The sequence below is a fragment of the Centruroides vittatus genome, unplaced genomic scaffold, assembly GCF_030686945.1.
Source record: "Centruroides vittatus isolate TY-2023 unplaced genomic scaffold, ASM3068694v2 contig_963, whole genome shotgun sequence".
NCBI classification, from domain to species: Eukaryota; Metazoa; Arthropoda; class Arachnida; order Scorpiones; family Buthidae; genus Centruroides; species Centruroides vittatus.
The window spans coordinates 381782-408481 of NW_027122639.1; the positions used below are offsets into that span (position 1 = coordinate 381782).

A 26700-nucleotide genomic window follows, 5' to 3' on the forward strand; every position below is an offset into this window, starting at 1 on the left:
GTAGAAGAAGTACAAACGCAGTCAACCCAGGAAACCGTGAAATTATTGAGGAGAATATTTAGTACACATGGACTACCAAATACAATTGTATCAGACAATCACCAAAGCTTTAAATCCCATGAAATGGAAGAATTTATACGTAAAAATGGGATACAGCACATATTTACCCCTCCATATCATCCCTCTTCCAACGGACAAGTAGAGAGACAAGTGCAAACTATAAAGAGGAGAATTGAAAAATTACATCACAACCAAGAAAAAACTGAAGTGTTGCTCCCCAGACTTTTGTTTAGCTTACGCACAACACCTAGTAGTACTACAGGTAAAACGGCAGCAGAACTGTTGATGGGAAGAAGACTACGTACCATCTATGATCGACTAAATCCACACCTATATAAGGATAGAATAGAGGAAACAAGAATACGAGAATTCCAGATAGGAGACAACATCAATTACAGATGCTATAGAGACGCAAAGAAGTGGAAACCAGGTAAGGTGAAAAAGAAGACCGGACCATATACATACATGATAGCTTCACCAGAAGGAACTATAGAAAGGAGACATATTGATCAACTGATAGCTCGAAGAGAACAACCACTCCAGAACAGGCAACATCCAGTTTCTCAGAATAACCAACATCCAGCTCCCCAGAATAATCAACATCAAGACACAGGACCACCTGTTAGAAAGAGCTCTAGAACACGGACACTACCTGCACATCTCCGAGACTTCGTTTTAGAGGGGGAAGATCTGTTGTAACGGTCGGGTGTAACTTGATCTGAGTGTCAGGTCAGGGGTGAAAATTCCTACATACTTTCGTGGTCGGGGAGCTGAGTTCTTGTGCAGTCGTCACCCCAGTCAGTTGTATCCGAGAGTGAATAAAGTTAATTGTTAATTAACTATGTGTTTTATGTGAAACAGTGTCGAAAACAAACTCGATATAAAACCCATCTATAAAAATAGAATCCTGCTATAAAGCATTAATGGAATTTATGCTCCACAAAAAGCCAGAAATTGTTGCATTTATGAATGATATGATAGAATTAGCTAAGTTGATTTGTTATGAGTTCTTCTTCAGTTTTGATAAGCAAGCTTACAGACAAAAGAAAGGGGTACCTATGGGAAGCCCGATGTCAGGATTATTGTGCAAACTAGTCCTAAACTACTTGGATAATAACATTATCAATGGGTTCAAGATGGATATTGTATTTTACAAAAGATATGTGGATGATGTGTGCATTATTTGGAAAAACGACAAGAGAATACAACAGTTTCGACATGTAATGAACAATAACAATAGTGATGGATTAAAACTTAAACTAGAGAAAAAAAAGTCATAAACGGATACATTTTTTTGGATAAAGATATCCAATTGAAAGGAGATGGTATAACGACAGGTACCTACATAAAACCAACACAGTCTACTATACATTCCGGCTAACTCTAATGACCCCTACAGATACAAACTGTCCACCTTTCGAGCACTCATCAGAAGAGCATATTCATATTTTTATTTTATTTTATGAAACCGTGTCCTTTTCTGTATTTCTGACTTATTAAACACTAGTTTTATAGTGTAGCTCGAAGACACCTGGCAAGTTTTTCATCAATTATCTTTATTTAGTTGAGTTGATATGGTACATCTTTTTTGTACGCGTTTTGGGCTATGCCCTCCTCAGTCAACTATAATATAATGCATATTGTTTATTTATTACAGTATGGAAAATGTACATAAAAATTAATGAGTTTGTGTACTCATTATAGTGTGTGATTATACAGTTGACTTCACATAAGTCGACACCCCAAGGGGAAATGGAAATGTGCCGAGTTATCCGATGTAACGACTAAAGCAAAATTGGAAAAAAAAACCTCAAAACTACAATTAATAAAATACAGTAGTGCATTATACAGTAGTATAAGTAAGTATAAGTAAGTAGTGCTTACAATACATTGTGTCCTCCATTTACAATTACTCTGTAGATGAAAAACTGAAAAATTCATTTAGTGTTGTTTGTTTTGAAGACTTAACTGTCTCAACTTTCTTTTTCAATGATCATGAATGCTTTTAAAACATCATCTTTGAAATTGTCAATTGTTGGCAAGTAACGTCTAAGGATTCTTAACACCTCTGGCATGAGAAAATGCAAAATTGAATTCTGGTGTGATGTTAATGTAGATTGTATATTTTCTTTGTTTATCTGTTATTATTTTATACATAAAAATACATAAAATGTTAAGGCATTTTTATTAATATGTATATAGTATATATTAATAATATTAATATATTATTAAATATATTAATTATATATTAATAAATAAATCGAGTCCCTCTCCTGAAAAAAAAAATGAGTTCACACCACACACGTGCGGAGTGAATTCATTTCTTCAGTAGGGAGTGATGACCTATTGAAGTGTGGGACAGCAAAAGTATGTCGACTTATCCAGTGGTGACAAGTTAAATGGTGTCGAGTAAATCTGAGTTTTTTAACATTAATGCCTATGTAAGTTGGCCAGGACCACAGAAAAGTGACTACTTAACCGATGGTGTCGAGTTATCCGGGTGTCGATTGTAGTTTGTGTACTCATTAATTTTTATGTACGTTCTCCATACTGTAATAAATAAACAATATGCATTATATTATAGTTGACTGAAAAGGGGCATAGCCCGAAACCATGTACCATATCAAGAAAAGATGTACCATATCAACTCAACTAAATAAAGATAATTGCCAGGTGTCTTCAAACTACACTATAAAACTAGTGTTTAATAAGTCAGACGTATTCATATTACTCTAATCTGCTGGACAGGATCAAAGAACTTAATAGAATGAAAGAAACAGCTTCAAACTTGGGATATAAAAAAGTACAATAGAAGGGCTAATTAAAAGATATGAAGGAGGCAATGTAATAAGAACCCAATCTCCAAGTTCACCTATAATCCAAGCATCGAAAAAATCATGAGGCAAGTGTCAGACAAAGCATTCAAAAATGGTTTTCAAAAGAGCACCTAATGTATACAGTATTTTAAGAAATGACAAAGACATGATTAAAAAAGAAGAAAAAGTGGATGTATATAGAATTCTGTTTGAGAATTAGGAATTAAGAAGAACTATATTGGGGTCACAAGACATAATTTAGCTACCAGACTTAAGGAGCACAAATACGATATCAACAAAGGGCACTGCAACACAGTATTATCCTGTATGGCACAAGCTGAGAACTCGGTGGTCAAGTGGAATGAAGCAACTATCCTCAGGACTATGCATTCTCCATCACTTGCAACGCACGAAGAAAAAATCGAAATATATAAAAGTAAACTAAAAGATGGTTGTATTAATGCTAGAGATGCAGATGGACTAGCTTCTGGATGGAAGTTCTACCTAAAACACAAGAATTCTTAATCTGCTCCTGCCCTTACACTTAGTGGCATTTTTTGTGTATTTATTTATTATTTATATTTTTATTTTGCATATGTTATTTTTATTTTATTACATTATTTATATCGTTTTTATATTTGTTAATTCAGTGTATTTAATATTTATTTGTTAATTTACCCAGTATTTTGTTTAAATTTAAATGTAAAATGCTTTCAAATATTCTGCTGTTTAAATGTTAAATACATTCAAATTTCTGGTACATCTGAAGATGGCCTATCGTAGTAGGTCGAAAACGTTAATGTTTCTTTAATAAATGTTTTCTCAGCAACAGGTGTTGGATGATTTATTGTTTAAAGAGCTGAGTAGGATATTTAGTTATTCAAAATTACATTTTATTAAAACAGATTCATAAAATTACAAAATCTGCTGTGTCAATATTAACTTAAGTTGTTAATATGAAGAGTTATGTAAATTTCTGTTGAAAGAGATACATTAAAGTTAATTGAATATACTCTTATTTTATGAACATTATGCTTTTAAATAGAATACAAGAAATTAATAATTACAAATTATGTTAATAAAAGTTTTCTTATTAGTAAATAGAATCATTTTATTAAAAAAAATAATGCATAAACATACTCTACATTAGCTAAATAAGTAGCAAATAACTCCCAACTTGCTTCTAACATCTCACCAAATGGATCTATTATTTTGACACCATTATCTTCTTCTGGGTTATGAGAGGCAGTAATCATTACACCTATAGTTGCTATAAATAAATTCATATTAATTGATGTACTTCTTAATTGGCTCACTTAATGTAAATTATTACTACCAGCTTAGACATATTGAGAATTTAGAAGGAAAAAAGCAATAAATATTTGGGAAAAAATATTTTATAAAAGAACATATTTTGTCTTAGAAGTTCTAAAATATTCAACAGAATTACATAAACAGTGTGCAAAAATCTAAAATTATAAAATTAAGCACAATAATTAAAATACTGCTAAATTAATAGTAGTACAGGATTTATGCACTCGGTGCATTAATGGCAAAGCTTTCATGAATTTATTCCTTGGATAATGTGTCAACTTGGTTAATCAGAGCTCAGATAATCAAGATTCTACTACATTTGAATATATTATAGACAGTTTCCTACTATTCTGTTCTACTCTTGTGTAATCACACAAGAGTAGAACATATATAAAAGCTGCAAGCTATTTGTGTGATAATTATTATTTAAAACATCTTTTTTTTTTTTAAATGTTAATTGTGGAGGATTTATGCAAGCTAATAAAACAGAACTGAAGAATGACGTGAAGAACAGATTTAATATCATGAGTACATTTTTCTTGATAAAGATGAAAATAATAAATTTTTAAATTACATTATTTTCACCTTTTTCACATATTTTCAGGTAAAAGAAATACTATGAACTTAAAAATCAAAAATTTTCATTTCATTCACATTACTGGCAGTTGCATCACTATGAATTTCACTTTATCATATTAAATTTACAGTAATTCTGTGTTATATTTGATTATAATTAATGACTTGGAATTAAAACTTATAATACTAAATATAAAGTTGCAAAACTGTAAAACAAAAAAATTAGAGAATATTTCATATCTATTAGAATTTTTTATTTTTTATAGTATCACATTAACACATATTCAATCTGTTGAATAAATGTAAGAGTTAAGGAAATATGTTATATCTGCAGCTATGTTGTTAATGTCTTTGCTATGTCTTTTACTAACTATAAAGTTGTAATAATGTATTAATAAATGTGACATATTTCTGAATTATTAATCAGAAAATTTTAAAAATGGGTTTCTGTTAATAAAATTTGAGTTTACACTTCAAGAAATTTAAAATTAAACATTGTCTTTACGGAAAAAACAAACTTCTTAGCCTGGCTAGAATACTAGAATAGGCTGTTTGAACCATAAAAAGTAAAGTACAAAGGTCATTCAAGATTAAATGAGACTTTTATTTTTACAGACTAGAAGGAATGTCCAAAGCATGTATAAACTATTTCAATTTTTCAAAATACTTTTCATCTGTATATAGATGCTGTTTCCAGCAGTAGAGTAGGACCCTGATACCTTTCTCATAGAAAGAAGTGGGTTGACCATTGTAGCCAGCACAGGACAACTTGCTGCAGTTCATTTGTCTGGAATTTTATTTCTCCCAGGCCAAAACAAATGATAATCGCTGAGAGCTAATCACCTTCAATATGAAACCAATTCAGAAGCTGCTCACGTCTCCTTGTGTACCCATTTCTGATCACATGTTAGCTGTTGGGGAACCCATCTGAAACACAACTTGAGGAACAATAAGTGCTTGTGAATGATTTTCTCAACACTACCAACACTAATGGACACTTTGTCTGCAATGTGTCTCACAGTTACTTGCCAGTTCTCCAGAATAACTTGCTCAACTCATGCGATATTCACTGGCATTACTGCAGTTGGACAAACATGTCCAACTGCATGTGCTTCATTTGTCACCAGCTCTCATCCTTCACCAAATTGTTGACACCATTCGTACACTCTTGCCCGCAATAGCATTTGTTCTCCATACTGTGCACTCAACCTTCTCAAAATTTCAGGAGGTTTAACCTTTTCCTTCATGAGAAATTTGATTACCATCACTGTTCCACTGTTACGGACACATTACCTTCCACCATGATCGTTAAAACTGCCTTGTGTGCGCAAAATATGTCATGCTTGCTACTGAAATCTTGGGATGCATAATGCTACTCCCTCTTCGGATTTTATCATGCCAGTTACTTTTCAAAAGTCTCGTTTAACCTTGAATGATCCTTGTACAAATCCGGAAGTATATGTCTTTTTTGGACATTGGCTAAGCTAATTAGTGAAAACTAGAAATGACCAAGCATTTGGCCAGATTTCGGGCTTTGGACTTAACGTATTTTTTCCTGCAACAAATGGATAACTTCTGTATTTTGGGATATTACATATAATGTTAAATAGATCAAATGTAGACAAAAAATTAATTTTAATTGTTAAAATTTTTTCAAAGCTTTATGCATGATCTTCAAGAACTATAAAGCAGTTAAAACTTTCGTTGATGGTTGTGAATTTTGTAAATTGAAGTGAATTTCAAATTAACAATCAAACTGCAAATAACTTAGCTCACCTTTCTTTGCTTTAGATCTCAACACTGCAAGAAGTCCCATACGAAATACAATAGGAGGAAGTTCAGAATGTCTAAAATTTATTCAATAATAATATCAGTTTTAAATTTTTTATTCATTTTGTATATGTAAAATTATTCACATTATATATAAATTAGAGAAAATCAGTTAAACAGTTGATGATATATCTATCTGCTTCCTTGATGATCAAGATGAAAAATTCTAGTAAACCCTAGTACTTTTTAACTTTTCAGTTCATTCACACTAGTGACAGAAAATGTGACTCCATTATTATATTGGTACTCTAAGGATGAAGAGAAAATCCAAATGTCCTATGGTTTAACTGAATTTTTTTTTATCTTGCTTTCCAAGAAAGCAGATAGCTGTATTTTTTGGGGAAACTGAAGAAATAAGTTTGATTGATATAGTTTGCAATAAATAAAAATAAATTTAATTCAAATAAACTTATTTTTAAACTATAAAATGTACTATTTTAAAACTGTTAAATTTGTTTTTTGAATTATACTTTTCAAAATTAACATTTTTAATAATAAAAACCTTCTTATTATTAAAATTGGATTATATGGATGAGAATGTTGTTGCATGTATAAATGAATGAAAACAGTGCAACTGCTATAATTACATTAATTAAATGGTAATATAAAAATGTAGAAAATCATTTCTGACCTTATAAAATGAAAGAATTTTATAACAGAATATTGAATTCATAGCAATCCATGTTTCAGGAAAAATAATAATCTTGAGATATACTATATCATTACAAATAATAAGGTTTCTATTACATTTAAGCAAAAAATTTAATCAGTGAAAATGATTAATAAAGATAACAAAATGGATTAGAAATAATTTATGTACTAGGATACATACATACAAATTAAATTTCTAAACTTTTTTCTTATCAAATTTAATCCTAATATTTTATTTTTGTATTTAAATAATAGAGTAATATTTTATTTAATTGTCTTAAATTTTAAATATAATCTCAGTTTAGTATTCTTTAAAATAGATTCAATATATTTAAATCTATAATTTTATATCAAGTAATATTTTTGTGTGTATTAAGTACATCCTCGATGTTTGTGGACATTAGTGTTAGGAATTCGATCATTCACGATTGGAAATTTATACACCAAAATATCAACTTTCACAAAAGATTTTGATCTTTTGGAAATGGGAGGTTATGTATTACTGTAAAGTAGAATTGACGCCTGCACAAACAGGATGTTTGAGCAGGCACAATGTTAAAAGATCACTGCAAACCCTGTATGCGATGTATTTTAAATTGATAAATTTTGCATTCACTCACTTGTATGGTGTCTGTCATAAGTTATGTCATTCTATTTATTTTTTTCTTTTAGCTTAAATTAAATGACTTTTGCAACACTATAAACCATTGCACAGTATATTTATTTAATAAAATCATTTTTCTAAAAATTTTTTAAAACAGCAGTAATACATAAAGTCTTGGAACAAATTGCAAATTTGACTTTGAAAATGGAACTGACAGTTTGAGAATTTGATGTTCATGAAAAATTATTCAGACCCAATCATTTGCAAACATGGAGGGATCAGTGTAATATTAATTATTTATTTAATTATTAATTTCAGAAAAGAAGGAATGAGAAACGATTAACATATTCTTTTTATTGAACAATATTTTCTTTTTCTTTTACAAAAATAAAAATTTTTCACCATTTAAAAAGTATTTTTTACTTGTGTGAAAAATATGAGAAGTGTGTGAAATTTATTTTTACATATAAATTATATTTTTGAATCATTAAACTATGTTAAACTGTAATACATTTAACACAGTTTAAACGTTTAATATATTATAAAATTTTAAGTACAAGTAACTTTGGTTTATATAAATATATAAAAGTAACTTCTACCAAATTTTGCTTTATAATACAATATAAACATAATTATTTATGTTATATTCAGAATGCAGATGAACTTTAAGCATTAATTTTAAAATGCAAAATACATGATTTAATAGAAATATACATACATTGATCTAAATCCAGCCGTTCCATATTGTACATTTCTCTTACTTAATTTTGGATATTTTTCGACAGCCAAATTATAAACTCTTTCGAACATTTTTAACTAGCGATTATCTAAATGAAGAAACGTATGAGAACTTTGATAAATATCAAATAATCTGGAAACTGCTAAAACACATGAAATGAGTCGATAAACTAAATTGTTTGGAATCCAAGAAACCGGTTTTTAAAGAAAACTTGACATAAGTTACATAAATATATAAACTTATATTTTAATATATGTCACAGGCAAAAAGTTATAATTACATTGCCGATTATTATCAAATTACGCAATGTTATTTACGATATACTAAATTAAGTGTCACGTGTATAATTTAATAATACGTTTATTTGTAAATAGTTAGTAACACAACATAAATTCAACTCCACGTGTACTTTTAAAACTACTGTTAACAGAGGTCGCTTTTTCATCATTTTTTTCAAAGAAATAGAGGGCGCTGTTTTAAAATGATTCTCGAGTTGACAGATCTAGGATTTGTCCTCAGCCTTTGTCCCTATATCTAGGAAATAAGAACTAAAATTTATAAGCACGTTCATACTATGAACTTTATAGTATTATTATATCTGAATTATACTTAAAGAAAAATTAAGCTATTAGTCTGATATATAGATGTTATTTAAAGAATTTAATAGCGAGGTTGAGGCCGAAATTTTAAACGCGAAAACGTGTACGTCGGACGTTCAGCGCCGCTTTCCTGTAAGCCTAGAAGTTTGACAATGGCGTTTGAAATATCGAGCATGATTCCACTAACTTTCCAAACGCCATTGTCAAACTTCTAGGCTTACAGGAAAGCGGCGCTGAACGTCCGACGTACACGTTTTCGCGTTTAAAACTTCGGCCTCAACTTCGCTAATAAAACTAAATTTTATATTTGTTTTGTTTAATTAAAATAATACTTATTTAATTTACAAATTGTGTGACTTTTTCCTTGATGTAAAGAAATACATATGAAATGCCTTATAACATATCAAGGGCGTCGCCAGAGGGGGGCAGAGGGGCAGTTGCCCCTCCCTAGACATGCGAAAAAATTATTTAAATGCTAAGTCATTTATTGCCCGATTTATAATTCCCGCGCGAAAAACCCAAGAAGATTATGTTTTAATTAAAATAATCTTCTTAAGCTTCTTAAAATTTATGAATCGTTTTTATTTTACTTACATACAATTCATATCCTCTATCAATTTATATCATCTTGCCCCCCTGGCCCATTGGCTAGCGACGCCCTTGTAACATATCCTTAAATACAGTGGCGTAGCGTGGGTGTCAGCCGCCCGGAGCGGAGGAAAATTTCACCGCCCCTTATTTAGTTATTTTTACAAAATATTATTATTTATTGCGAAATTTTGCCGCCCCCTAAAAGTGCCGCCCGGGGCGGGCCGCCCCTGCCGCCCCTACTACGCTACGCCACTGGAAAGATGCCACATTTTTCTTGGGGTAACATGCCTATTTTTTGTTAATTCAATTCCAATATGCCTATTTTTAATAAATTTTTGTTTTCTCGTTTTATTGCAGGATACGCATAGAAATTATATAAAGACTTTTCAAAAAGGTTTTTGGACTGAAAAGAGCTTTCAGCTAGCTATAGAGCACGTTAGAACGGGGGCGGAAACTTAACAATACTTATACTGTGCTGTTATACTTACTATGAAGTACTTTGTACTACATATGCAATAAATTAAATTTAGTTAAGATATTCGAAAATTAATTTTATGCAATTATATTTGTTATCTTACCCTAATGGCATTTGGCATCTCACCCGGATACTTGGGGTGAGATGCCTAAAATGCCAGACAGTAAAAAAGTCGTCATTGCAAACACAATATACAATTATTTTTCATATACTCCAAAGTTTTATTTGAAAAACATGCTCAAGAATATGATATTTTCGTTAGAGACCTCCAAAACCCAAATTATCGCTATAATTTCCTTCATAAGCAAAATGTTAGGCATCTTCCCCGAATCACTATACATAACTATTTATTTCTCCCAAACATATTTATGTAGTTAAAATTAGTTTTAACTAATGTTAAAAGTTAAAACTAGTTTTATCTAAAATCAAAACATGTACAGCAGTAAATTAACTAGACAAAACCCGATTTATCTAGTTAAAACTAGAATTTACTGCTAGTCAAAAATGAATTTGAGTTAAAACTAGTTTTAACTAGACAAAACGGGTTTTAACAAAGACATCCAGTATAAACTAGTTAAAACGCGTTCTAATAAAACGGGTTTTGACTGTAACATATATATGTTACTGTAAATGCTCGAACTATGGTAAATCCCAAGATCGTCCAGTAAAACCTAAGATTTACCCACTCTTTGTGGTAAAAGTCTGACCTGTTCTGCGATCATCGTTAATTTCGAACTTTTCCCAGCATTCACTCGGTATCTTAGGTTTTACCTCAGAGACACGGTAAATGAAAAAATAGTCCCCGCTACCCGCATCGCACCCTTCGCTCGCCGCATTCCATCGTTTGACACGTTTTTTTTTTTTTTTTTTTTTGTAACTCTCCGCCCTGTGGGCACTAAGAGGGCCTCTTACAGCAAGCCCATTATGGGTTCGGCCAGGCCCACAATGGGGCGGCCGGGTGGTGAGGGACGGGAACCGACATATTCGGACGGACCACCCCCCCGAAAAAATTCCTGGGGATTTTTCGACCCGTTCGGATTCGATCCCGGGTCCCCAGAGCGGTAGGCTGCCACCTTTACCGCTCGGCCATCCGGCCGTCTCGTTTGACACGTTAGAACGCGCACGTTAATTCTAATCCTGTTTGAGATTTCGCTGTCTAAAAGTTATTTATGAATCAGATAGTGTGAAACGGAGATTTTATGAAATAATGAACGAGCTCGTGGCAAGCAAGAAAGATAATAACTTTTATCTCAATAGGGTATTTACGCAATACGCAAATACGTAAATATCGCGTATTTACGCAATTACGCAAATACGCAAAGTGTTTGAAGGAAGTAAAAGCTGTAAAGAACATGAAAAAGAAACTAGCTATTCATTACAGGTGTATAAAGCGTTACATCTTGACAATAGGCGGCGAAGAAAAGCTAATTGCGCCAATGAAGGAGGAGAATGGAGAAATAAGATATTACATTTGTTACGAGGACTTATTCAACACTGTCGAAGAAACGCATGTTGCTGTTGGCCACGGTGGAAGAACACGGATGCATAAGGAATATATCCGCAAGTATAAAAATGTAACAGTTGAAACAGAAGACTTTGAAAAAGGGCATTTTCGTCAGACCTTTACTTCACAGTGAAATGAACTCACGTTGTCAGGTTGATCTAATACAGCGTTTCTCAAAGTAGGCGATAACGCCCCCTTGTGGGCGGTGAGGAAATCTAGGGGGCGCTGGAGGCAGGGTACTGAACGGGGACCAAAGGCAAAAGTTGGGTCACTGACAGCATTTCCATTTCCTCTGTTAAACGGATAAGAGGAAACATTGCGTTTAATGGTTTCCAGATGTTGAGAACAATGTACGGTAAGGGCACAAAGTGTGAGATTCATAGAAAAGTTTTCCTAAGAATATTTCCAATCCTTTCTCACACAAGAGAAAATGAGTTAGGGGGCGTTGGGTATAACTTTATGGAACAAAGGGGGCAATGGATCGAAAAAGTTTGAGAATCACTGATCTAATAGATCTACAAACTACCCCAGATGGAAATCATAAATTCATTTTAGTTTACCAAGACAATCTTATCAAATCTGCGATCCTTCGTGCGCTTCAAACTAAACGCGCCGTAGAAGTTGCATATCATATTTTGGATATTTTCACCACTTTTGGAGCGCCGAGCATCCTTCATTCCGATAACGGTCGAGAATTCTCTAACCAAGTTATTGAGAGTTTATGCTCCATGTGGCCGGATGTAAAAATCGTACATGGAAAGGCAACACGTAGCCAAAGTCAATGATCAGTGGAGCGTGCTAATCAAGACATAGAAATATGTTGAGCATGTGGATGGAAACCAATCAGTTATCAAAGTAGTCAGAGGGTTTAAGATTCATCCAGGCGATGAAAAATAGAGCATATCACGAGGGAATCAAATGTTTCCCCTACGAAGCAATGCTTAGTTGTCCAATGAAAATGGGCCTTGCAACTTCAGTAATCCCTAGTGATATGATTAGAGTTATAAGATCTGAAGAAGATTTAAAGGAGTTGTTGCATTCGCATGACAATACGGAACAAAATAATGACATCGAAAATGCAATCGAACAGGACAAGGAAGAAAGCATTGTTGAAAATGCGTCAGAAAGGTATATAGACAATAGCACTGTCAATGATAAAACACAAGAAGATGAAATGATTATTTCTGAGAAAACGAAGGCGAAGCAAATAATGTATTCCAATGTAACGATTCAGAGACAGAAAACACGACTGAGTCTCAGAAGTTCTTGTAATTATAGAGCCAATACCAGAAAAAGATAGAATCTGTAGTGATCATAAGAAACAACACAAAATTCAGTTTAAAGAAACAAGACGAAAAAATGAAAGCCATGTCTGTTGATAAATATCCAAATGTGAAAATTGGCCAAAATGTAAGACTGAAAGTGCCTGAAATTGACAAAGCTAAAACAGACCCGAAAAGCGTTATTGCAGTTGTAGTAGATGTAAAGGACAACGAGTTTTACCAACTAGGTACATGTACCAAAATTGAAGTACTAAAGCAGCTTTATACACAAAATCAATTTACCTCATGCCCTGAAGACTTTATCAAGATAGAAGTTGTTAAATGTAAAGAAGTGAGTCTTCGAGAAGTTGTCACAAAATTGTCTTTGACCGGAGGACAAGGATTCAAGAAATGCAACTGCCTAAAAAAATGCGTAACGAAGAAGTGCGCTTGCAAGTCATCGCGATCACTTTGTAATTCTAAATGCCCTGATAGCTCTCCATGTTGTAACAAGTAAAATCCTTTTTTTACTTTTATTAAATGATAATGAATGCCAAATGATTAGAAAAAATACTGTGATTACTGATTAGCTCAGCCAACGTAGGCTATTATATTATTTTTGACAAGATAATTTAATTTTTGTTATGTTAAAAAAGCATTTTTAAGCCGTTTCACTAGTTATCAATAAATGGGACTTAGTAAGTTGATTGTTTATAATAATTTCAATAAATGATTATTAAAATACTCATAGTTTTATTTCCAAAACCAACATTTACTAACCGTCTTTAGTAAAACCTACCATGTACCAAATTCTAATGGTAAAAGCCCGGAAAATCATCCCACTTTATAAAAATACTTACATTTACCAATTCATGTTGGTAAATCCAGAGATTTACAAGTAAAACCTAGGATTTACCGATATACGGGCTTTTACAGTAACATATATATGCACACATACACACTGTACATTTACATCAAAGTATTATATTTCTTACATTTTATCTCTTAATTTCGAATGTAGGAGTGGCGATATATCTGAAATTTTAATGCGCAGTAACAGGCTTATATCGAAAACAATACGAAATAATGTTGAATTAAAATTTAAGTTATAATTAATTAAGCATAATTAATTGATAATTGTGAATGCTTTTAACGTTTACATATCTTCGTGATAAAAGTATTCGTCAACGGGAGGCGAGTAACTTGAAAATCTTGAAATGTTATAAAGACAAAATAAAGAGAAGGTCGAAACTAACTCAATAGTTTGGTTTTTAAAACACTAAAGTATTAATTTAAAAAAATTGATACATCAGTAAAGCAGTAATTGAACATCAAACCAACGTTATCAATTTATCTCAAAGAATTACATATTACTTAATCTGCATGTACTAAAAGTAAAATGTCATGTTACTTGTGTGCGTAATGACGTAATTTAAAAATTAATTTGATTTACAATTTGAAAATTTTAAAATAACTTTTAAACGGTTTTTAAAAACATTTTGATTTTCAAAGTAATTTTATTTTGTTATTTTAGTTTTATTTTTTTAATTAATTAATTTTGATTTTATTTTCGGTTTCTGTTTTGATGTAAAGGTCAGTTTTTAATTATTTTTTTTATTATTTTTAAATTTATTTTTAGTTTTAATTAATTTTTAAGTTTAACTTAAGTATTAATTTAGTTTTTATAATTTTTATTTATTTACTTTTTCGTTAATTTTTTCTGACTTTTTTGAACCATTAATTATAATTTTTTAAATTAATAGCAACTCTCTCTCTTCTTTTACGATATAACTATAGAAATCGTTTTAGTGTTGTTTCGCATGAAAGATATTCAAATTTAAATATATTTCAATTTTGTTTTTTTTTATAAATTTGCCTGCTTTTTCATTTAAAATTTTAATTATGAGCGAGTTAGCATTGATTGAACTATTGGGCTACCTAGTATAAGTTATTAACAATAAGAACTCACATGTTTAATCATTTCTTTTTTCTGGTGTACTCCTGGAAGACTTTTAAAAGATTTCATTGTATTTAAATCATAATATAAATCTTAAAAATTTTTAGTTATATTGTATATCATATTCATATTTCATAATCATATGCAATATTAAAATTTCATATGATTATGAAATCTATCATATAAATAGATAGATTTTGTATCTACATAAATCGAGAACGTTTGTTTGTTTGCTAGAGAAAATCTCGAAATCTTCTGAACCGAATTTTGAAATTCTTTCGCCAGATGAATGTAGATAACATACTATTTTCATATTAGAAAAGGAAAAGCACTACAACGATATTTTTACTGCGGCATTAGTCTCGCATTGACGTTTGTCTTCTCTGTTCAAGGTCAATTTCCTTCGCCACATTGTGGGCGTTTTTAAACTTATCTATACTTTCAGTTTCGATTCGTGCAGTTCGGGTAGTTGTGTGTATGCTTTGTTTATATTCGCATTTTTCACCGGATGCTCGCCCTCTGGTGTTTAAAAACATAACTATTCTATCTGGGTCGTTTGATTAATTCTTGTGTATTATCAGCAGTAAATATGAATAACAATAGAAAAAGCAAAGGTTTCTGTTGCGTTCCAAATTGCAATTTCAAAGATTTACGGGAGCCTAATATAAGTTTTCGTCTATTCTCACACGAAAAACAGATGATTATTCGGAAATCGGTCGGTTATATTTATGAGCTTCTCCGAATTGTGAAAGAGTGAATTAGACTTAAGAATTGGCAGTTTCCCGATTGTCCAATTTTACACGAACAAGTTATGCTGTCAATTTTAAAAGATATTTTCTTAAAGTTAAAATGCCAGTTATTTTGTGTGGGACACAGGGTCGGATTTAAGCATTTCGAAGCCTTAAGCTGAATGTAAGTCCCCTTACCAACCCTTCACAATTTTAGAAGTCAATCATAAAAAGAAAAAAATTAAATCAGACTATCTCTCTGATTCAATACGGTTATTGGAAGAAAAAGATGTGAGGTTTCACTAGTCTTCTGTTTTATAACTGAATTTAATTAAATTTTTATACCCATTCCTTTAAAAATCTTTTTTAAAATTGGTTTTATCATTTTTTTTAAAAAAAGACCTTACGTTAATTCTTAGAAAAAAATTAACGAAATACTACACAAAATAAAAAGTAAAGTATGTTTTGTTGGTTTGTAAAAAAATGTTTATTACAAAATTCGACTTTAATTTTTTTTTTTTTTTTTGTTTGTACAAATGTTTGAGGCTCCTTGATAGTCGAAGCCTAAGCGACAATTTACATAGCTTTTTACTTGTAAATCTAACCCTGATAGGACAATGTCAAAGCTGATGTTTTTAACACAAAGGGCACAAATATGCATAGAACGATCTCGCTCACTTGCTTCGATACCACATAATGACGTATCCCGCTAGCAATAATTGTTCTGCTACTATAAAATTTCTCGATAAACAGCTACAAGCAGCATATATCATTATGTCGGGCAGTAATATATGATTAATTTTACATTACTAGTTACAAGCGACCCAGATAAAGTAGCCATTTTGTAAAAATTCAGCGCCCTCTATAGTTCATGAAAAACGCGAATTGTCTTAGTCGTTCGTTCCTTATGTTAATACTGTTATGTTATGCTGACAGATACAACTATAATGAGCGGATTTTCTTTTCTTATATGAAACTAAACATTTGTAAGTAGGCCTATAGTATTTTTATGTGTTCGTTGTTTTATTATTAATCTACTGTACTATTATTTTAAAATAAGAATTTTTTTTATGTTATGAGAATTGACACAATTGCAGATACGAATTACTCTATAGGGACATTAACAGGGCTACAGAGCGTGCCCTTAGGAGCAAAAAAGTAAAAGGAACCATATCTCTATATGTGACCCTTCGCGAGATATGGCTTCCGAAATCAGCCTACTTCCAGGCGCAATCGGGAGTCACGAAGACTATCGCGTTTATATTCTTCCTAAGTGACTATGATGGCTTTGAGTAGTCCACTTGACTGTTCGTGGAGTACTTGATTTTATATAGTTTTGAGGGTTGTGGGGGATCGTCCCTAAGCATGTGCTGAAGTGCGATCGAAATCGAGCACGGAAGCGCCTGACTACATGCTCCACGTCGGTCAAGGCGAACAACATTGTTTTCAAGGCCAAGTTTTGGTCAACATACGACGAAGTCGTGCGGAACAATGGACAAATATCGTTCATTAGTTGGTTTGAAATTTACAAATTTCAGTTTTAAACTAGCAGATCTCCTGGCATCCGTTTGTCTGTCTCTATCTGTCCTTCTTTAATCTCGAGAACGGAGTTAGATAGATTAGGTGACCTGCATGACTCAACTTTATCAGAAAAAGTATAATGTACAGGCATTATTAAAATGGAGAGCATTGCAGCTCAGCATTGTGACGATGTCACAAATTATATTCGTTTCTTTTATATTTGCAGAATAGGCTAGAAGTCATGAATTTTCTGTCGTTCGTTGATAATGGGAATTAGAAAAAAGGTGAAAAGGGGGCAGATGCGCCAATGTATTGGCGTCCTTGCTCACGTGACTAACAGTACTACCATGCGGTCTATTAAAATCTTTTGCGATATACGATAATTTGTATCCTAAATTAATCGCCTTGTGTATATATAACGTGTATATTTCATAAAACTATAAAACTGCAAATATATTTGTAATGTTTACAAAACGTTTACATTTTGTCATGTGACTTATTACATGCTTCACTTTCACTATCATTAGTACGCAAAATGTTAAAAATTTTGAATTTACTGCGTGATTTTACTTTAGTAAACGTAAAATAAGTTTAATGTACAAAGTTTGTTTACCTATTGAATAAAACAACATCGGAAGTCGCAAGTGTCAATCAGTACATTTGGTCTACTATATCCAAGAAGTGGTTTAGTGCTGTTAAATAACTATGCAAATTATTTTCTTTGCTTTTAAAATAAAAGATCTTTCAAGTTGTCAGCCTGAAAGAACTAAAAAATTTTGGACAAAAATTTTTGCATAAAAATCACACGTTCAACGAAACTCAGCAAATAATAAATTCAGTGCCGTAACTAGGATTATGGACGCCTATGGCCAAGAATAAAAATGGCGCCTTTTTAATTTTTGTTATTAAATAAAAATAAAAATGATGGTTTATTTCTGAAATATATGTTCGTAGAAATTACAGATAATAAATACTATATAAATATAATTATAGAAGTGTTTTTGTGTTATTAATTTCGAATACATATAATACCGAAACCTTCTCGTTGGCGCCTTTATTAAATCGGCGCCTATGGCGAGAGCCACGTTGGCCATACCCTAGTTACGGCTCTGAATAAATTACACCATAAATTGAGATAAAAATTACAATGTTCTAAAAATAGAATATATAAATTAGACATAGATATTGAACTCAAGGAAGGGCATTTGGTCACCAATGTGTATGTCAAGCCGACGCAAAAATCATACATTTGTATAAAATTTATGCAAATAATGCATGATTTTTATGCAAAAACTTTTTGTGATTACTCGAAAGGACCACAGAGGGTTTGAAGCAGTTAAAATGCTATGGCTACAAGACACAGTAGATATTGTGGAAAATTTTTATCATTGTTTTATTGTGAAAGCGCCGAATCCTAAAATAAAAGGTCTGCGTTTTGATCATTTTTAACTTTATGTAAATTTTTTAATAATCTATAATTGTTGTTTTAACGAAGATTTAGTTATATCTTCAAGCCAATTTGCTGTTACTTCTGAGTTGGACTATGAAAAGGATGAAAAAAATAGACTCGAAAAGAGTTATATTTTTTATGTAAGTCTTCTAAAGCTTCAAAGGATAGAAACGCCCAATCGACAAATTTTAATAAGTCTTGTATTAAAATTTAGATGCAAAATAAAACTAACAGCAATATTATACACATTTATTTATTATACTTTATCATTTTAATTTTGATTTGTACACGAAAGCCTATATTGCACTAAAAACCGATGTCTTTAATTTTATTCTACTAAATCATCATCAGAAATATCACTATAAACTTTGGCTGCTACTAGTTTCTTCCTGTTCGTTTTCTTCATTAACATCAACAGAAATATCACTTAAACTTTGGCTGCTACTAGTTTCTCCCTGTTCGTTTTCTTCATCAACAGAAATATCGCTTAAACTTTGGCTGCTACTAGTTTCTTCCTGTTCGTTTTCTTCATTAATTTCTTCATTAGCATATTTCTGGATAAATTCCTTTACCCTATTTATGTAATCTTGCGGAGAATTTGTATACAAATAAGCGGCCTCCTCATTTAACGGATCGGAAGGGTTTGGATAAATTAAAAGTTGAGGCAAGAAAAACTCAAATATATGCGATAAATCGTATAAGGATGTCCACTTTTGATTAATTACATCCAAGCAAACTGTTCCCGATGCTTCATCAATGTTTGGATGGTAAATTTTATTCCCAAATCCAATCGAAGGCGACTTATATGGATAATCATCGGGCAAATACACATTAACTGTCCACACTCCTCCTTCATAAAGTGATTCTTTCGGCCCATAAAATTTCACAGCCAGTTCATTTATTTTATCCGATTGTTTTACTTCGAATTTTCTATTTAGAAGCCTCATTATATCGATTTTCATTCGGTTTTCATTGTCGCGCCTAGCCATTTTAAAACAATTGGATTTATTTTGTTATATATTTCTTTGTTTTATTAAATTATTACGTTTAATTTTTATTATATACTATTTTATTATATTACATTTAAATATGCTCTCGTTGGCCAAAAAAAAAATTCTTAGTTGTAGAAAGGTCAACAAACTTTTTTTATTTTTCTGCAAAAAACACGTTTAAATTTTTTATTTATGTCAAGCTTTTTTAAACAACTAATAGCATTGAACTCGGCGGACATAATCGATTGCAACTTCACAATTCTCATTATTCACTATTCAACAATTTAATTGATTTTAATCGCAGACTACGAGATATAGATTGGTCGGAAAATCAGAACTAATTGGTGCAGCATAATAGTTCAATCCACTGCCACCGGGATCGCTTCTAAACGCTCATCTTTAAACTAGCGTCAATCTATAGGCGCGTTGCCTGGTAAAGAGGCTTTAGTACAGTTGAATAAGTAAGCCAATGGCATAACTCATTTCATTTGAAACGGGCTATATCATTGGTTTGTTTTTCCAGCCGTGTTAAAATCGTTTTTATCAGACGTCGATGATTAAATTAATTAATAAAAAACAATCCTTTTTGTTTCTTTTTATTTTCTTTCGTTTAAAATTAATGGATTTTAGCTTTAAAAATTATAAAACGACATACATGTACATATTTTTGATTGTAGATTATTTTTATTGTGAACATTTCAAGTAAACGACGACTTCATTTTTCTGATTTCCATCCTTGGTGTAAAGAAAAGTTCTCTGAAAAAAATATGGACAAATTCTTTATGATTTTCCCAAATCCATGCGATGTAGGAAACAGTTACTTTTAGGTTTTTTGATTTACAAATAAATAAATGTCCTAAAAGTAACTTCTACCAAAAAATTATAAAATATTGATAATTTAAAATATTTTACAGAGAAAAAAAAAATGTAAAATGTAACTTTTATACAAAACATGCGAAAGCACAAATTGGTAGTTTATGTTAAAAATGCTGGATTAATATATATGTTACAGTCAAAACCCGTTTTTAGTTAGAACACGTTTTAACGAGGTTGAAACTAGTTTATACTGGATGTCTTTGTTAAAACCCGTTTTGTCTAATTAAAACTAGTTTTAACTCAAATTCATTTTTGACTAGCAGTAAATTCTAGTTTTAACTAGACAAAATGGGTTTTAACAAAGACATCCAGTATAAACTAGTTTCAACTTGTTAAAACGCATTCTAACTAAAAACTGGTTTTGACTGTAACATATAGAGTGATTCGGGTAAGATGGTAAGCGGGGGAAGATGCCTACTTTTTGATATTTTCAAACGGTGACGTCAGATATTGTCATGTGTTTGTATGATGAATCGTTGGGCCAATATTGAGTGCGGAAACCTGTAGTTGGCTACCGTTACCTCATTTTCTACATCTGAGAAGAATAAAAGCAAGATAAGAACGAAGTTTTTGTTATGAAATGTTTCTAGAATCATTTTAAAACTAAAAGTTAAAATAAAATTTATTAAAAAATGCTAAAAACAATTAATGTGTGAGTTAAGGTTCTAAAATTTCCGTTGTGAGCTACCGCCGATCTCGATCGGACATGCTAGAACACGTGACTCCACTAGGCACCTTACCCCGACAAATGGGAAAGATGCAGTGGCGTAGCGTGGGTGTCAGCCGCCCCCTTATTTAGGTATTTTTACAAGATATTATTATTTATTGTGAAATTTTGCCGCCCCCTAAAAGTGCCGCCCGGGGCGGGCCGCCCCTGCCGCCCCTACTACGCTACGCCACTGCTTAAATACCTTCACTTATGATGATTTATTATTTCGATATTTAAAGTATACCAAATTACAATTACATTTCAATGGCACATTTATCAAAAGAAAATACATTGTGTTGTACTTAATTTCATCTTAACGAAGTATATCATATTAGGGCCAACTTTAATATTATTAACTGGAAACTGTAATTTTGAATAAATTCTTTAATATCGATATTATTACTATAATCATTTTTGTCTTTTTTCTTCCTACTAAGAAGTCTTTCTTTCTAGACTCATCACAGATTCAACCAGACCCACAATGGGGAGCTGGGTAAATATGAGCGGGCCTAATATATCTGGTACAGGCTCCCCATGAAGAATTCTTAGGGTTGCTATAGCAGTGAATGCTTTTTTTTTTTTTTTTTTTTTTTTGTAATGGATCATTGAAAATACAAAATATACAATTCAAAGAAATTTGCCCAAATCCGATGTTTTTATCTAATATACTGTAGTACATATATATATCTTTTGAAAATCATCTTTTATGCAGATTTACACGAATGGATTCAGTTATTAGAGAGGTTGCGGCCGACGTTTTCAGCCCAAAACGTAAACGTCGGACGCCATCTTGCAATTCTAAAAGGTTGATAATGGCGTTCGCTACGTCTAGCATGGCGAGTAGAAGTTCGGCTTAAACTTCTTCATTTTTTGTGTTTGGAGTTAAAATTATGACGTATTTTATTAAAATAATGATTATTTAAGCATTTACGAATAATATTGTAAAGAAACAGACAATTTTAATCCAGAAATTATTTAATTATTCAATGTTTTTGCAAATGATGTGAAGTGCCTATGGAATTCACATACAGGGTGTTCGGAAATTCCCGTTGCAAACTTCTAGGACTTGTACAGGGGAGTGAGTACATAATATTTTGATTAGGAAACGTACCGTTTCCGTTCTACGACGGTTTCAGTTCAGATGTTCAACTCTTCCACTTCTGTTGAGGGAAAGAGAAAAGTCTCAGAGTTGCTTGTCCTAGTAAGCAATAGGGTAGACAGGATGACGTGTATAATTAAATTTCCTAGTAATTGCACTGCGTCACGGCTAATTCAAATTCCTCAAGCAGAAGTGTAAGAGTTAAACATCTGAATTGAAACCATCGTAGAACGGAAACGGTACGTTTCCGGACATGGGTTCCTAATCAAAATATTATGTACTCATTTCCTTCTACAAGTCCTAGAAGTTTGTAACGGAAATTTCCGAATACCCTGTATATTTCTGTTCATAATAGCTTATCATAATTCTGTAGGAGTAGGTTTGTTCTTTCACAGCATTTCTACCATCAACAGCGTAATACGTTTGTAAATTTTCTAAAAATAATTCCCGAGCTTCTTTCGGATTTACATAAGCCACTACTTCCCTCAACAAAAGTATGAGGTAGTCCTATCGTTCGGGAGAGACACGACGCTAATTAAAAATAATTATTTAGTGTTATTAAACATCCTATAAATACTTTAAAATAGTTTAATTTGTTTATTTACTTTCGCTAGTAACATTCGTCGTTGTTAAACGTGTTCCGCCATTTTCCAACAATATCCCATGAGAATATTAAACACAAGATCGTGTTATTAATCAATCACGTGGCTTCTTTCCATCAATTAAATAAAGATGGAAAAGAAGCCACGTGATTGATTAATAACACGATCTTGTGTTTAATACTCTAAAAAATTTAGTGCCACACGGTTTCAAAACAACAAATATCCCATGAGTCAGTGCTTGATGTGAACGTGTGGCGCGACGTGTTTTACTTGGAGTTCGAATGTCAAACGTGTACTTCTGCTTGCGGTACGAAGTTTAACGTTTGAACTTCGGCCGCAACCTCTCTATTATAAAGTTTGCGCACAACGTATTTTGCGTTATAAAAACGTTCGTTATAACTTTATATATAACGTACCAGTAATAGCATAAGAAAAGATTTACGTTAAAAGTATATTTTATAAAATTGCGGAACCAATCATATTTGATTCTTTATTGACATCAATGCATCGTCATTGTTACGTACGCCCACATAAAAACGCGCTTGGTGTTTGTTTGTCGGCGATATTGTTTATGATCTGAAAAGGAGACGAAGTATATAATATTTCCTGCTCTTTCATTGCTTTTGTTAATGCGACGCATAATCTTCGATATTTCCAGGAGAAAACAAAGATGGGAGCTTCAATGGTGTCCATGTTTTAAAAGTTTTTAAATTGGTGTTTGTTTTTAAATACAAACATTTAAATTATGATATCATTTATTTTTTGTTTCTTTTTTACAAAATAAAATTTAATTGGAATTGTTTAATCTTAAACTTCAAGCAGATAGTATTCTGATATCGACAACTTACTGAAAAGTTTTAAAAGTAATTTCAAAGCTTGTTAAAAACAAGCTTTGAAATTATTTACATATTAATACATTACTTTTATGATATAATTTTTATGTCGAAGTATTTTAAATTGATAAATTTTCGATAGAATTAAGCACTTGCAAAGTATTCTTCTTCGTTTGATACAAGTCTGTAGGGTCGGATGGCCGAGTTAGTTAAGGTGTCGACCTACATCTCTGAAGGATCCATGAACGAATCCGGACGGATAATAAACCCCATAAAGTTTCCAGAGTGGTTTATCCTGGACATGAGATCCCATCCTTTGTCCCACTGTGAGTATGGCCAGAAAAAAGGCTCTCACAGGATGGCAAAGGTCGAGAAGAATACGTATGTGCATCATCCGCTGGGATGAATTTGTGAATTGATTGATCAATAACAAAATTTTTACTTAAGAGATAACGGATGTAATTATAGATGTTTTTGTAGTACAAATTACTTGAAACAGGAAAAGAAATCAATGTTTTTTAAATGAAATTTTTTAAAACAAATTTTCCTACCTCTTAATGACAGTAAAGTAGCAAACGTGAAAATGATTCATTTAAATCTTGTAAAAATGTATAAACCTGTATCATAAAAGCAAAAATACATATGGAATTTTATCATTTTTACTTTATTCTTATCCATATTTCACTTTACTCTTATTTAATTTAAATAAGAGTAAATAATAATTATAAAATACTTTATTTTATAATTTTTTAAATAAAATGACTAGATTTTGATACAACCAATACGGGACACACAGCACCATCTTCCTGTTTCCTCTTCCGCACCCATTCCTTCTTACTGGACCGTTGCGTATATGGTAGATAAAAATAGGAAGGATGCAATTTATTAGCAAACGGTAAATTCCAAAACCATACAGTTTTTGGAATTTGCTGCTTTTACTAGTATTATCTGTGTTCGCCGACAACTGCTTGTCCGATTACTTATCAAGATGTACTGTACGTCGTCAACCAGGATGTCAAAAATTTTATACACGGCCTCAGCTCTATTCTATAACAATAACAACTAATGGAAGGTAATAATTGTTTACTTACAGATATGCGCGCTTGGAAAATGAATCGTAATTCTAAGCAGAGAATTCACTGCATTCTTTGAAATATGCGACATTTTTCCGGAAAATCCTGCATTCGACGTCCCTTGTTGGGACAATGAATCAAAATACAGAACAGTCTCGTACAATACGAGACGTCTGGTCACTTCAAAAGAATTCTTTCTACTCTTAAGTTTTAATAATTAATTTTAATAGAACAGATTTTAATAAGGTTATATAATAAAATAATTCAAATCGTATATAAATAATTGTATAATTTATTTATTGACATTTGTCTTTTTAATGTTTACATAAATTTAAAATTGTATTAATTAATTGATTAATTTTTCAGTTTCGGAAAAAGGTTTTTCCAAATATTTTTATTCTTTATGAAAATATCTTCTGTTCTCTCCGTGCAAAGACTGTTTTCAAAACATAGATCTAAATAATGATTTAATAAATTCATTAATAAAATTTTATTCGTACTCTATGCTATTAATTATTATTAGAATTTTATTAAATTAGAATATTTTAATTTTGTTTGTATTATTGTAAATATAATAAATGAAAATGTTTACCTTTAACACAGCATATACCATTACTGGTACAAATGCCATGTAATCTACAAATTCGACTGTTTTTTCTGCAGTGATGATAATCAAAAGATTGTTGACAAATTGGTATTCCTTCTTCATTAATTATGCAACCAATTGTAGAGCCACAGCACAAACCTCGAATAGAACACTTACTTTTTTCATCGAACTCGCAAGAAGGACACTGTGAAATAATAAATTAATTTTATAAGTTTATTAACTGACAGAGACAAAAAGTTTACATTCGGTATGTATTTTTAATATATTATTATATATATGTAACTATTATCGCATCATTGTAAATTTTTTAAATAATTTATCAAAATTAATAAAAGAACTAATCTTACATTTATTGTATGTAAATTTCTTTTTCCTCCAGGCGGACAATTTGTAATAAAACAAGCACTAGTCAAAACGATAAGCATTGCAAAGAACAAAGGAGAATGCATAACTACAGAGGAGTCAATTCTGCAAAGACATTAATAAACTTCGTATTTAAAAAGTTATAATTGAATTTTTATAATAATGATTGCAGATCATTTCGCGAATTTTGATCGTGCTGTAAAAAATGCGCAATAGCAGGGACTAGTCTATTTACTTAGTGAAGGGAGCGTATTGTTTGACGAACTGTGACAAGGTCACTTTGTGTAACGGAGAAAGAGACTCTTGAACTTTTGTAAAACTTCCAGACCTCTAACCGAGTACCGCGCATTGCCCGGCCAAGATATATGAGACGATCTGTAACATTATTTTATTTTGAATAAAATATCTAATAATGTTTTATTTGTTTCAAGAAACTGTTTGTTTTCATTGATTTCCTAACTTTTTGACTTGATGATAAATCAGATCTCATACTTCCTTCCAGGATGTGTGCGAAACTTCATACTGTTACCACTTAATTTCTTGAAGATAACTGAGCGTCCAAAAATAAAATAAAATAAAACAATTATTTTATCGCGGGCTGCCATTTTTAATCATATTTTTAATTTTTTTAATTCAAAATATATGCTCTCCACCTCAAATTAGTAGTGGCTTGCCCCTGTACATCATGCTTTTCCTTTAACAATAAAGTCGTGCCGATCATCTATCTAACACTTTTCGTGCGAACATTTTCGAATTGAAACAACATGACTTTCGATCTGCATTGCATCTCAAATTGCTATATAATTAATCAGGGTCTTAGGCCTATCTAATTTCCATATCTGTCTTGTCTTTAATCTATCTAACTCCAT

At 31.6% G+C, this 26700-nt stretch overlaps 2 protein-coding genes, 1 long non-coding RNA gene and 1 pseudogene across 4 annotated transcripts in view; 2 read left to right on the plus strand and 2 right to left on the minus strand.

Moving 5' to 3' along the window:
• Nucleotides 1-9006, minus strand: part of nst (phosphoglucomutase 3-like protein nst) — a 39005-nt gene extending 29999 nt beyond the window's left edge. Inside the window, exons 1-4 of one of the 2 annotated variants that reach the window (XM_067282652.1) lie at nt 8871-9006; nt 8570-8678; nt 6543-6613; nt 4017-4146 (exon numbers count right to left, since the gene is read on the minus strand). In XM_067282652.1, the coding sequence (XP_067138753.1) occupies nt 4017-4146; nt 6543-6613; nt 8570-8661 (293 nt within the window). In that variant the 5' untranslated portion in view covers nt 8662-8678; nt 8871-9006. The other variant, XM_067282651.1, reaches the window with a different exon arrangement.
• A 3639-nt stretch (nt 9007-12645) lies between these two features.
• On the plus strand, nt 12646-13538 carry LOC136985376 (uncharacterized). Its single transcript, XM_067282646.1, has 2 exons — nt 12646-12981; nt 13038-13538. The coding sequence occupies exons 1-2, from the start codon at nt 12646-12648 to the stop codon at nt 13536-13538; spliced, it is 837 nt and encodes a 278-aa protein (XP_067138747.1).
• Nucleotides 13539-19036: 5498 nt separating this feature from the next.
• On the minus strand, nt 19037-19624 carry LOC136985377 (ubiquitin-conjugating enzyme E2 H pseudogene; annotated as a pseudogene).
• Nucleotides 19625-24727: 5103 nt separating this feature from the next.
• Nucleotides 24728-26265, plus strand: LOC136985374 (uncharacterized). Its single transcript, XR_010882333.1, has 3 exons — nt 24728-24860; nt 25465-25715; nt 25848-26265. It is a non-coding gene; the product is annotated as an uncharacterized lncRNA (long non-coding RNA).
• The last annotated feature ends 435 nt before the right edge of the window (nt 26266-26700 follow it).